At 32.9% G+C, this 13967-nt stretch overlaps 1 protein-coding gene across 1 annotated transcript in view; it reads left to right on the plus strand.

The window, feature by feature from the left end:
* The window catches only part of GPR137C (G protein-coupled receptor 137C), a 57826-nt gene that overhangs the window by 40271 nt on the left and 3588 nt on the right, over positions 1-13967 (plus strand). Inside the window, exons 4-6 of the mRNA XM_036748539.1 lie at positions 11406-11555; positions 12893-13018; positions 13174-13292. Of these exons, the coding sequence (XP_036604434.1) occupies positions 11406-11555; positions 12893-13018; positions 13174-13292 (395 nt within the window). The remainder of the gene's footprint in view (positions 1-11405; positions 11556-12892; positions 13019-13173; positions 13293-13967) is intronic.

Genomic DNA, 13967 nt, shown 5'->3' on the forward strand with positions numbered 1-13967 from the left:
TTACTGGGAAGTAGGAGGGAAAAGTGATAAGAGATGGAGGGTGGGGTGGAGAATTGATAGAAGGGAATACAGATTAAGGGATGAAGTGGTCAAAAACAAAATAGACTCTTGAGGAGTGATAGGGATAGGGATGGGGGAGAGAGAGAGAGAGACAGAGAAAGAATATGATAAACAGGAAAAAATAGGATGGAGGGAAATACACAGTTAATAATCATAACAGTGAATGTGAGTGGGATGAACTCACTCATAAAAATGGAAGCAGATAACAGGATGGATTAAAAACCAGAATCAAATATGTTGTTTACAAGAAACACTTGAAACGGAGATACACATAGAATAAAAATAAAGGACTGGAATAAAATCTATTATGCTTCAGCTAAGGTAACAAAAAAAAGCAGGGGGAGTGATCATGATCTCAGATAAAGCTATAGCAAAAACAGACCTAATTAAAAGACATAAACAGGAAAGCTACTTTTTGCTAAAAGATACCATAGGCAATGAAGAAATATTAACAATAAATATATATATATATATATATATACATATATATATATATATATATATACATATATATATATATATATATCAAATGGCATAGCATCCAGATTCTTAAAGGGAAAGTTAAATGAGTTATAGGAGGAAATAGTTAAACTACACTATTGAGGTACCTCAACTTTCCCCTCTAAGAGCTAGATAAATCTAACCACCAAAAAAACAAGAAAGAAGTTAAGGAAATGAGTAGAATTTTAGAAAAGTTAGATATGATGGACCTCTGGAGAAAACTAAATGGAAATGAAAATTACTATACATTTTTCTCAGCTGTATATGGCAACCTCACAAAAATTGGCCATGTGCTAGGGCATGAAAACCTCACAACCAAATGCAAAAATATTAAATACATCCCTTTCAGACTGTAATGCAATAGAAATCATACTCAATAAAGGACCATGGAAATATAAATTAAATTCACAGGAAATTAAATAATCTAATCCTAAAGAATAGTGGGTCAAAAACAAATAGAAACATTCAATAATTTATCATTAAATTATTATTTGTCCTTAAATCATTAATTTGTCATTAAAGAGAATGACACCAATAGACAACATATGAAAATATATGGGGATACAGCCAAAGCAGTACATAAGGGGAATTTTCTATCTCTAAATGCTTACATCAATAAAAGAGAGAAAGAACAGGGCATGCAAATTTAAAAAAAAAACTAGAAAAGAAACCAAATTAAAAATCCTAATTAAATGCCTAATTGGAAATTCTGAAAATCAAAGGAAACATTAATAAATTTTAAAGTAGGAAATAATAAATAAATAAATATAAAATATATAAAAATAAATAATGTTAGGAGCTGGTTTTATAAAATCAGATTAACTAGTGGCTTATTTTACCAGTATCAAAAATGAAAAGAGTGAATTTACCACCAATGAAGAGGAAATTAAAGCAATTATTAATAGGTATTTTGTCCAATTTTATGCCAATAAATCTTACAATTTAAGTGAAATGGGTATTTTCAAAAATATAAATTGCCCAGATTAACAAAAGAGGAAATTGAATAAATAATCCTATCTCAGAAAAAGAAATTGAACAAGCCATAAATGAGTTCCCTAAGGAAAAATCCCCAGGACCAGATGGATTGACAAGCTAATTCTACCACACATTTAAAGAAAAATTAATTCCAGTTTGGTGTTTAATTGGGGATTTTGAATTTGGAGTGTTAAAATTTTTGCATCAATATTCACTAGGTAAATTGGTCTATTGTTTTCTTTCTCTGTTTTCACTCTTTCGGGTTTAGGTATCAAAGCCATATTTGTGTCATAATAGGAAAAATAAGCAAAGAAGGAGTCTTACCAAATTCACAAGGAATATTGATGGAAAACTTTTAAATAAAATATTAGCAAGGAGATTACAACATTATATCACATGGATCTTATACCAGGAATGCAAGATTAGTTCAATATTAGGAAAACCATCAGCATAACTGACCATATCAATATAATAAAATGACAATTATACATAAATTAACTTCTTTCTTCAGTGCCACACCAATCAAATTACCAAAAAAATTATTTTAGAGAGCTAGAAAAAAATAATAACAAAATTGATCTGGAAGAACAAAAGGTCAGGAATACCCAGGAAAGTGATGTGAAAAAGCTGGGGTGGGGAAGAGGAAATAAAAAGGAAAAAAAAAGAACATCCTTGAAAAAATAAATATGAAGGAAGATCTCATGCTCTGTTACAAAGTGGTAATCATCACACTAATCTGGTATTGACTAAGAAATATAACAGTGAATCAGTGGAATAGATTAGGTACACAATACAGAATGGTAAATAACCATAGTAATCTAGTGTTTGACAAGCATAAAGATTGAAGCTTTTGGTAAGAGAATTTACTGTTTGACAAAAATTGTTGGGAAAATTAGAAAGCAGACAGAAACTAGGCATAGACCAGCATCTCACAACATATGCCAAGATAAGCTTAAAACAGGTACATGATTTAGACATAAAAGATGATACAAGCAAATTAGGGGAGCAAAGAAAATTTTACTGCTCAGACCTATATATAAGGGAAGAATTTATGACCAAACAAGAGATAGAGAGCATTACAGAATGTAAAATGTATAATTTTGATTGCATAAAATTTAAAAAGTTTTTACAGAAACAAAGTTAATGCAGCCAAGATTACAAATAAAGCAGGGAAGTGCAAAAAAATTACATTAAATCTCTCTGATAAAGGACTCATTTCTCAAATATACATAGAACTGAGTTATAATTATTGTAATACAAGTCATTCCCCAGTTGATAAATGGTCAAAGGATATGAACAGGAATTTTTCAGATGAAGAAATTAAAGTTATCTATAGTCATATGAAAAATTGCTCTAAATCACTGTTGATTAGAGAAATGCAAATTAAAACAACTCTGAGGTACTATCCTCACACCTTTCAGATTGGCTAATATGGCAAATATTGGAAGTGCTATGGAAAAATAGACACTAAAAAAACACTGATCCAACCATTCTGGAGAGCAATTTGGAAAGGGCATAGTGATCCTTTGACCCAGCAATACCACTACTAGGTCTTTATCCCAAACAGATTTCTTAAAAAAGGAAAATGGTCCCATATGTACAAAAACATTTACAATTACTCTTTTGTGGGCAAAGAATTGGAGACTGAGGGGATGCCAATCAATAGGGGAATGACTAAACAAGTTGTGATATATGAATGTGATAGAATATTATTGTGCAATAAGAAACGATAAGCAGGATGCCTTCATTAAAACCTGGAAAGACTTACATGAACTGAAGCAAAATGAAGTGAGCAGGACCAAAAGAACATTGTACACAGTGACAATATTATACAACGATCAACTGTGAATGACTTGGCTATTCTCAGCAATGCAATGACACAAGACAGTTCCAAAGGACTTATGATGAAAAAATGCTATCTACCTTCAGTGAAAGAACTGATGGAGTCTGAATGCAGATTGAAGTATACTTTTTTTGGCTCACTCTCTCTCTCTGGTCTGTATTTTTTTTCCTTTGCAATATAGCTAATATGGAAATGTTCTACATAACTGCCCATGTCTAATCTACATCAAATTGCTTGCCTTCTAGAGGAGGGGGGTGGAAAGGAGGAATAGAATTTGGAAATCAGTTTTTTTAAAAATGAATGTTAAAAAATTTTAATGTAATTGAGGAAAAAAATTTAATTTAAAATCTTTACAAGTCTCTTTTTTTGTCTGTTGTCTCCATTCTATTTCAAGCTTAAATGCCCCCAGAATGACTCTACTTAGTTGGATCTCTTCATCAGACTTTCTAAACTATTTATTGTTTCTAATCATTTTATTAAGCAATATGTGAATTTTGCAGGCAAATTTCTCCATGTATATGTATGTTTTGATTTGGACTTCATAAACACAAGAAATTTCTCTATCACCCACCATTATTTAGTTATGTATATTTTGATAAACCATGCAATATAAAGAAGTAATAAAGTGTGGTGTGGTGGAAAAGGGACAGTAAAAAGTCACTAGTTGACTTGTTTTTGGATGCTATGTAAATACTTATCTCTTCTGCTATGTGGCCTTGATGAACCTCTCTAGAAGAGTGAATGAATTGAAAAAAGCATCTTTAGGCATTTACTATGTTCCAAGAATTGGGCTAAATGCTGAAGGATACAATAGAAAATGAAACCAGTCCCCACTCTCTAGGAGCTCACATTCTAATAAGGGAGAGGCAACACATGTAGGAGGGATTATAAATATTTGTGTGTATACATACACGTGTGTACACACATGTATACATATTATCTCACAACTCATGTACATTCTATCAGGCCTCTCTGTCAATGCTATTCTCAAATGTTTTATACTTTTGAGATGTTAATATATACTTTCTCGAATGCTTAGTATGCTTTGTTGGTCATCAGAATTGTTTGAGTTGTGAGCTAACATCTAAGTCTCAGACTAAACTTTACTCCTTCAATTAAGAAAGCAAATGAACTCTAAGTTGGTGATAAAATAGAATCAGAATAACATTTGGGCCCTTCAATTGTGCTGTTGAAGTAGCTAGATGGCACAATGGATGGAGTGCTGGGCCTGGAGTCAGGAAAACCAGAGTCCAAATCAACCTAAGACTCTAACCGAGTGATCATGGACAATTCAGATGGAGGTTAACTCCATCTGCCTCAGTTTCCTCAAATGTAAAATGGGGTTAGTAATAATAGCACATATCTCCCAAGGTTGTTGTAAGGATTAAATGAGATAATATTTGCAAAGTGCTTAGCTCAGTGCCTGGCACTTAGTAGGCACTAAATAAATGCTTATTTCCTTCCTTCCTCCTTCCTTGCTGTATTATTTGTTAGGCTACTGATTGGGAGGATGCATGGATCTCATCACATACTGTTGGCAGTTCCTGTGATTTAGAAAGACAAAGACTCGTTGACAGATTTCACTGAACAGGTGTCAGTAATTATCTTTAAACATGCTATACACTATCCAAATCTACCATCCTCATGATAAGACATGTTTTACATAGTACAAGGAACTTGCAATTTGAATGAATATGAACCTGATGATACCAGACTGTAATGAGGAAGTGCAACATGACAAGGTAGGAGACAACCAAAGAAGTGAACACTCCCTCTCCCATTTGAAGTAGCCTTTCTGTCATAAGATCCTCTGTTGAGCATACTTAAGGACCTTGTTCAATATCTTATCTAAGAATCAAGTGGAACTTTTTACTTCTAGATTAAAAATATGGAATCTCCTTCAAGAGGGCACCAAAATTTGTTGAAAACAATAAACGTCTCTTGAGAAGCATTTTGTATGAAAAGTATTCCTGGCATACTAGGGGAAATCTGAAAATGATTGCTCTTTCACTGAGGTTATAACTTGACTTATATTCATGCCTTATTTGTGAATAGGGCATTAGACACAGAAAATGCTATTATATCAAAACACTGACATTCAAGGAATGAACATATTTTTCAGGGGGAAAATGTGGTAAATCTTGAATTTTCTTACCATCGTTATACATTAAACTTGGCTTACTGAACTTTTTTATCAAGTTGATGGATTGAAACAATGCAGGGTTTGTTTGGTTTTTTAATCTGAAGAATAAATTTCCAAGAATCAGGCTAAAATCAGAGGGGATGCTTTTAAGTCCTCAATATGGAAAATGATTAAAGATCGTTGTTTTGAAGAACAGTTGAAGGAGCAGAATGGAAAACATTTCCAAAAGTGACCAAAAAAATTTTGGGGGAAATTAAAAAGCAGAAAATCAACAAGAAATTATCAATGATCCTCTCAAAATCTATAATGTTAAGGAATATAACATGTCACTCAAGATAAATTTCTTGGATTCACATTTGGACTTCTTCCCAGAAAAACTAGGTGCTATCAGTGATTGAGCACCAGGAATGCTTCTATCAAGAAAGCTCCAAAAGGAAAAGCAATACCAGGGCAAGTGGAGTCCAAGTATGCTGGCTGACTAATGTTGGATGCTGATGAGGGATGTTCCACAGACAAAATACAATATGATATTGTCATTACCTACATTTTTAGGTGAGTTAAATGAGCCTGATTTTGTTTAGTCAAATGATTCTTTACATAAAACTGATGAAAATGGTGGGTGATAGACAAAATCTGAAGTCAAATTTGAAGTCAGGCAAAAAAAAAAACTATAAAATTCACCTACTTTATGGTTGCAAAGAAAAGCCTTTTGTTATTGCTGTTTTCCAGTATAATTTTCCACTGTCCTTCTTTTTCCAACATGATATAGATTCATTTCTAAAGATCTTAACTAATGCCCTTGGCTTTCTCATCTCTCTGCTTAACCAAGATAATGTGGCTCATTTTTGTTCTTTGTTTTTGCATTTTTTCTGAGGTAGTTTCTAGGCTCTTTTTGATCCCCTCATTATGGCAGTTGATCTGCATTAGCTAAACTTATATAAGAAATCAGTATAATCTATGTCTGTTGTCCTCCCATCTATTTCCCATAGCAGCTTGCTGATTATATAGTCCAAGTTGTTTTTAATTGTAAGCAATAACTTTGTCATTTTTATTCTTCTAGTATTGTAAATTTGATTTTTGTTCTTGGTGGTGGTACAGTCCTACATAGGGAACTGTGGAAAATATTTCCACATTAGTAACTAGTCATTTCATGTCAAAACAAAAACAAAAGACGAACAAAATTCATCTTTTGATACCATAGGGCACTTGCCCAAGCCAAGCATCTCCCTGCTCTTCTCTTGGTGTAGAGCTGAAAGCCTTCTGTGTAGTCTGCAAGCCTTTTGCCTCTGCTTTCTTACTCTTGAACCATATTTTCTAACATTCTTTTTATCCTCCCTTATACTCACAGAATCATATACTTTGGTGGTTAGAAAAAGATCTCGGATATCATCTAGTTCAACTCATACCTGAAAAGACTCTCCTCTATAACATACCCAAAAAGTAGTCCAGCCTCTATCTTAAGACCAGCAATGATACCACCTCCCAGGGCAAACCACTTCATGTTGAAAGAGTTATGAGAATGCATACAGACACACACACATACAGACACACACACACACACACACACACAGAGTCCCAAAAGTCTTAGTACAGTTTTAAGCTTTAATAACTTCCAAAGTATAAATGCAACAAACTTTAAAATATTTAGCAAGTCTATTTTAAAAATATTAATAGGTTTCTTACTAAAATTCAGCATAACTATAATCTTGTGCTATGCATTGCCCTAGTTTATTTTTGAACTTTGTAAAAACTCTCAGCAGCCACTGCTCAGTGATTGAAAGAAATACATTTGTAATTCTTTCCTTAAAATCATCCAGAAAATGAGGTTTTGATGTGTACATGACAGCTTTATCATGACCCTATAAGAAAAGGTCTAATGGAGATAGATCAGATGAATAAGGTAGCCAAGCCAAAGAACTTCCCCTACAGATTCATTCGTCTGAGAAAGTGTCATTCAGAAATTGTTGCACATGTAATACGAAATGGCAGAGTTCCCCGTCTTGTTAAATTAAAATAAAAAGTTTATTATTCAGAATTCATAAAACTAAATAAATGTAAAAGAATTTTATATAATTAAGCTTGAAAATGATGTTTTGTAAGTTTGTAGCATTTATAGTTCTGAAATTATCAAAAGTTTAAAACTGCACTAAGACTTTTGGGACAGATGATATAGTTTCAATTTAGACAGATTTACAAAGTTCTTTAATCAAATTTTTCTACTACCTTATTCTTTGCAATCACTGTTTTCATATACACTGTCATCATTTTCATAGTGATATTTTTACAAATGTTTATAACAAGCACTGCATTTTGAAATGATAAATGTCCCATGAAATTGTATCTGTTGCTTCTAGATGCATGATAAAATCACCTCCGTCAATTCCTTTATTTGCCTCCCCAAGGAAGACTTTTAAGCCAACCTTCCATTATTTATTGGGTTAGCCTACTAGGGATGTGAAATAGTTTATGTTTAAATTCTCACTTAAAAATTCCAGAATATCAGTTAATTTAGTTTCTATATCTCTACATATCAGCTTCTTATTTTGTAAAATGAAGACATTGTACTATAAGATCACTAAGATTCCTTCTATCCCTAATATTGAGTCAGATTTTTAGATGTCAGATTTTTGATAAAAGAGTTGATTAGTGCACTGGCTTAGAAAATATCACATCACTTTATGCTCTGAAATTTATATATGACACTTAAAAGTTGTTCTAAACTTAGCCATAATCACAAGTGTATTTAAATTCTCTCTTCTCCATTTTATTCCCTCTCTTTCCCTCAGGGAAATTGAGGAAGGAGGATATCAATCTACTCATTTTCCCCTTTTGTTTATTTAGTTACAATCTACATGGCTCAATAATAATTAAAGGGCTCTGAAAGTTCCTGTTCTATTTTGGGGGGCAGGGAGATATAGTTGAGCCATAATTAAGTCATCTTTGTGTGTGAATAAATACATTATATATGTGTATGTAGATATGTGTGTATGTACACGTCTGTCTATGTATATGTGTGTATAAATTGTACTGTACCCAAAGGACGGTCATTTGCTGAAGGCCTTGGAACTCCTTATGAATAAAAATCTTCTAAAATATTAACACTTGCTTTAGGCAAGGAACAATGCATTACCTTGGTTGGCATCATTACCCAGTCATAGAAGGCAAGAGAGTTTCTTAGTCAGGTGGAAATAATATTTTGTTTTTTGTTTAATCTTAAAATAGTCTTAATGCAGTAAGCTACTATAATCAAAGATTCATAGCCAGCATTTATGAAGTGCTTTAAGGTTTCCAAAGTGCTTTAGAAATAGCATCTCATTTTATCCTAACACAACTTTGGAACATAGGTGCTATTATTATACCCATTTTACAGATGAAGAAACGGAGGCCAAGGAAGGTTAAGTGGATTTCCCAGCATCATGCAGCTAGTATATATTTGTGGCTGCATTTGAAATCAGTCCAGAGCTACTTAGCTGCCTAATTTCTAGAAATTTCTGGTTCTATAAATTTTAGTAGAGGTTTTAGTCTTGCATTATTAAATATATTTCAATAGAGATTGTTCATGGCATACAGTAACCAAGTCAAACCCATTAGTTTGACCAAAAACTTAATTTTAGCTTTTGTTCTAAAAACCTCACTTGTAGTATTTGAATGTATTGAATTCGTTTTAGCAGCTATTTGAATTTTAGAATAACACCACAGTGTTGTGTCTGGTAAGCTTACTGGTACAGGGTGTACTATTACTAATATGGTAACAAATACAAGTTTATATTCATGACTAAAGTATAAACTGAAAAGGTTGAATTTGAAATATTAAGAATATATAAATGAAACCAATATTGAGAAGAAAAATTTAGAAGTAGACATTTAATGTCATGGTGATCCAAGAATGGATGTGATGTTAATGTGAGAGGAACCACTTCAATGGTATAGATGATATCTTATCTATGCCTTTATGTCCTATGCTGCTTTTGTCAAACTTTTCCATAAAGGTACATTTTTCTAGCTTTCTTGACATTGTATATGTGTTAAAGTTAAGGAATGTGCAGGCTCATCCTTGACTTTTACCAGAACTGGCTTTACCTCCTTTGTCAATTGTACATTTTTTTTGGAGATGCATCTTCTGTGTAATTTTTGGTTGGTAATACCTACTCATTGAAAACCCTACTCATTCCTACCATGCAAACTCTCCATTGCTCTATGCTGACCATAAATCGTAATTCTCTGAGTATTAGTATTCCATACTTCAGGGCCATAGCATGACTAGAAAAATGTTGGTGTTTAAAAAAAAAATATTCATCCGTTCCAAGGAGAAGCTTGAGGTCTATTAAAGCACTATATAGCTTTCCAACTGCAACCCAGGCAAATCTTCAATACAATTCTGGACTCACTTCATGTTCTGTGGAATAACTAGCTAAGCTCCAAGGGCTACACATCCAACTAGATGGATCATTCTTCAACTTATTTTATTTCCTGTGTAGTTAAGCCTAACTCTTAAATGATTATAGAGCATGGGAGTAATAGCACCTACCTCGCAGGGTTGTTGTGAGGATCTAATGAGATAACATATGCAAGGTACTTTGCAAACTTTAAAGCTAATTAAACACTAGTTATCTCATCTGTTTTATCACTTTATTCTTGGGATATTTTCCTAGGTACTTGCCAATGTCCACTGTCTCCTGACTCTTGTCCTAAAGAAACTATGCATTACATAGACATGAGGCTTCCATTTAGACTTTAGCTTGTAGTTGCTTGATCTTGAACCATATCATTCTCTGTTCTTATGTCTGCCTTTGCATTGAAGTATTCATTTGTAGTTCATTACTTAGATCTTTGTGGATTTTTTCTACCTCCACATCCTCTGCAACAGATGTTAGCACATAATCTTCAATTATTTTTATGTGTCCTTTTTATTAATATTTATCATTAGTACTGAAATAGGAGAATTTCATTCCCATGAAATGATGTGAATCTGAAGACCAGCTATTTTATTTGCTTTTCCAAGGAGACCATTTTGCAATTTTCTAAGTGTTTTCCTTCTATTAACCCACTTTATTTTCATCTCCTTCATAAATAACCCCTTTCTAATATGTTTCCAATGACTATCAAAAATAAGTCTTTCTGCCCTTAAAAAATAGAGGAAATCTTCATGCTGACAAGTGAATTTCTTATTGACATGTTTTGGGGATAGTCTAAGCTCTCAAGTTAGACTGTGACACATGTAACAGATACTATTTGTAAACTTAGTGAGGAGAGTAAGTAGCATGGGTGAGCCAAACTTAGGGTAATGTAAAAATTATTTTTGTTCTGAAAGATCTATTTTATAATTTCAGTATATATTTATAAATGAAATTTCACAACACTTCAAACAAAATAATGCAATTAGTCTGTAAGTACCCATCTATCCCTGATCTTGTCCTTTGATTCATTTTATGTTGAGAAGGGAACATCCTCACCCATTATACTAATGGAGAAAATCTTCTAAAACTGAGTTCCAGTTTCTTTTCTACAAATCTGCCTCTATCTGGGACAAGGAAATAAAATTTTAGGTGAACAGTATTCAGATTTTTCTCACCAAGAAAAAAAAGTGCTTAGAGTAAATGACAGTGTCAAATATAGTACAATCTAAAGTTAACATTTAGAGAAATCTAACTAACTAGTACCACACTATCAGGGTAAAGGACATAGCTATCCTTTCTGTTAACAATTGATACTGTTGTGTGGGATTATTTGGGAAATATCAGTTGTGTCAAAACAGAATGTATCCATATTTTTTATAAATTATTCAGTTTAATTTAGCAGGTTTCAACAGTTTATCACAATATTTAACTATATGCTGCATCTGGATATTTATAACTTTGACATCATGGTTTTTATCTCTTTTAGGGAACATCTATGTGTCAGACTGTTACAGTAGGCTCAGTAGTCATTCTTCTCTATTCCTCAAGAGCTTGTTATAATTTGGTGGTGATTACTCTATCTCAGGAAACTATAGGAAGCGCATTTACCTATGGATGGGATAATCTTTCAGAAAAGGTAATTCCATACTGTGCATTGCTAATTTAAGTTTACAGAAATAAAATAAGCTTCAATTTCGGCATAAATGCTAGCTGTTAGATGCTATCATTAATTCTGCTTAACTTGTTACTAAATTTCCAGTTATATGCATTTATAATTCAATCATTTTTAGAAAGGGTTCTTGTCATATTTCTTTTGAGTAAATACTACTAGCATCTGAATATTAACAATAAAGCTATCTTTTATTTTAATAAAGTCTTTAGTCCTTTTTTGTATTATATGTGCTTATCTCATGTCTTAAAGTAAAATTGAATCACTTCCTGAATATCCACTCAGAACTACTATATAACTTGACTACTTGGTTGAGAATTACAATTTTAAGGAGAGATTATTGCTCAAATGCTACAGTTTTCAACCTCAATAATGGAAAGAAACATAGTTCCTTGGCCATGAGTACTTAGCAGAGTGATCCCTATTCTAACATCTCTAATCCAAGTGAGAATTTGTGTGTACTGTATGCAACATACTATTTTAGGTGCTAATGTTATAAAAACTAAATGCAAAACATTATCTAACACTGCACTAAGCCTGTACAGACTTTGATAACTTGTAATCATCATGCAAAAATATACTGTTCTAATTCTCTTGAGCGATAATATATGATATAACTTTATCTCACTTGTAGATTAGTCTTTTAAAGATACCATTTAGAAAGAGATAGCATTAGAAAGAATACTTGAGTATTCTTTAAACACAGCTGTGAATTATTGTTTTAAGGAATAGAAATTACCAGAGTTGTGGTACCTTCTGCTTCCATTCTCCATTACATACCACTGATAGAATGAAAAATGAGCAACAATATGGAGGAGTAGGCCAGAAGAGTATGTTATTATCAACTGCGCAGCTATTTTTAATGTTACTACTTGTTCTTGCTCATGCAAATTCAGGTATCTAGATTTTTTTTTCTGTAGTACCATCTAGAATACTTATTCTAACAACTCCCCCTTTCAGTCCAAGGTCCTAAAAGTCCAGACCTAAAAGGTGAGGTTTCTCTGAAGACGTTTTCTTTCTTTTTTCAAAAAGTTTGTTGTTGTTTTGACTGAAATCGACATACTTCCAAGTGAGCTGTTCGTAAGTAGATGCTAGCAAAATAAAAACATTTTACATTTATGTACATTGCAGGTATCACATGGAAGACCATTAAAAGTGATTTCATTTGTTTATGTACTTCTAATTGCTTTCTTAGTGTGTTAAATTTTTTTTGTTTGGTGCTTATGCCCAATCTGAGGCAATTTGGTCATAATGGACATTTTGTAAATGAAACAAAAGTATTTTAACATGCTATGTACTTGCAGAATCATGTGGAAGACATCAGTGAAGAAGAATATGTAGTGTTTGGCATGATCCTCTTTTTGTGGGAACATATACCAGCCTGGTCAGTGGTGCTGTTTTTCAGAGCACAGAAGCCAAACCAGAATTTGGTAGGCTATTATAAAACTTCTCAAAATACCTACACTCCTCTTAAAAACCATGAATTTTTTATGTGTAAGTTCAAAAAGTGTCAGCCTCCTTTGTCATAACTTGAAAAGAAGACAATTTTGGCATACTTGTTTTTTATATATTCTTTTGTTCACAGGCTCCTGATGGTATTGTAAATAGTCACAGTTATACTTCCAGAGCTTACTTTTTCGACAACCCAAGACGGTATGATAGTGATGATGACTTGCCAAGACTTGGAGGCTCAAGAGAAGGAAGGTAGATGTGAACAAAGTCAATTAGACAGGCTTAATGTTCTGTTGAATCAATCTTAACAGCTCTTAATTTTGGAGAAAGAACATTTGACCCTTTAACCTTATATGATAGTGTGGTAATCATATGTCAAAATCCATGAGATAGTATGTAAAGTGGAAGCTATGATTTACTGAAGAGCTTAAAGTAATGGGCACAAGGGCCATTGAAAGCTATCCTTCCTCATTCTTTCCTGCCTTTACCCCTGATCCCACAGGTTTGGATGGGAGATCTGGGAAATTATCCTCTAGATACTTAGTCATTCAAGGTGTACTGCCTCATTCATCATAAGCATATACGTATCCATATGTTCAGTGTCCATCAAAATCCATTGAAGAATCAAGAAATAGACCTCCTATGACCTCAGGAAAAGGTCCCAGACCTACTTTTGGAGAGATTATGGGATCCTCTGGAAATTCTTATGTGAAATAGAGTTATTTGTTCAGGCAGGGATAACTACTCCAATACATTAACCAAATTGCTTTAATCTTCAAGTGTAGTGCTCCGCATACAATAGAGGCTTAAATATTTGTTTTAATTTGTTTTGGACTTTAGTAATCATTATTAGCAAATAAAGCTTATTTTATATTTCTTCTGAGGGTGTTTTCTTTTTAAAGCCAGATTAGTGTGAATAAGATAACA

This window comes from Trichosurus vulpecula, chromosome 3, assembly GCF_011100635.1.
Source record: "Trichosurus vulpecula isolate mTriVul1 chromosome 3, mTriVul1.pri, whole genome shotgun sequence".
Lineage (NCBI taxonomy): Eukaryota > Metazoa > Chordata > Mammalia > Diprotodontia > Phalangeridae > Trichosurus > Trichosurus vulpecula.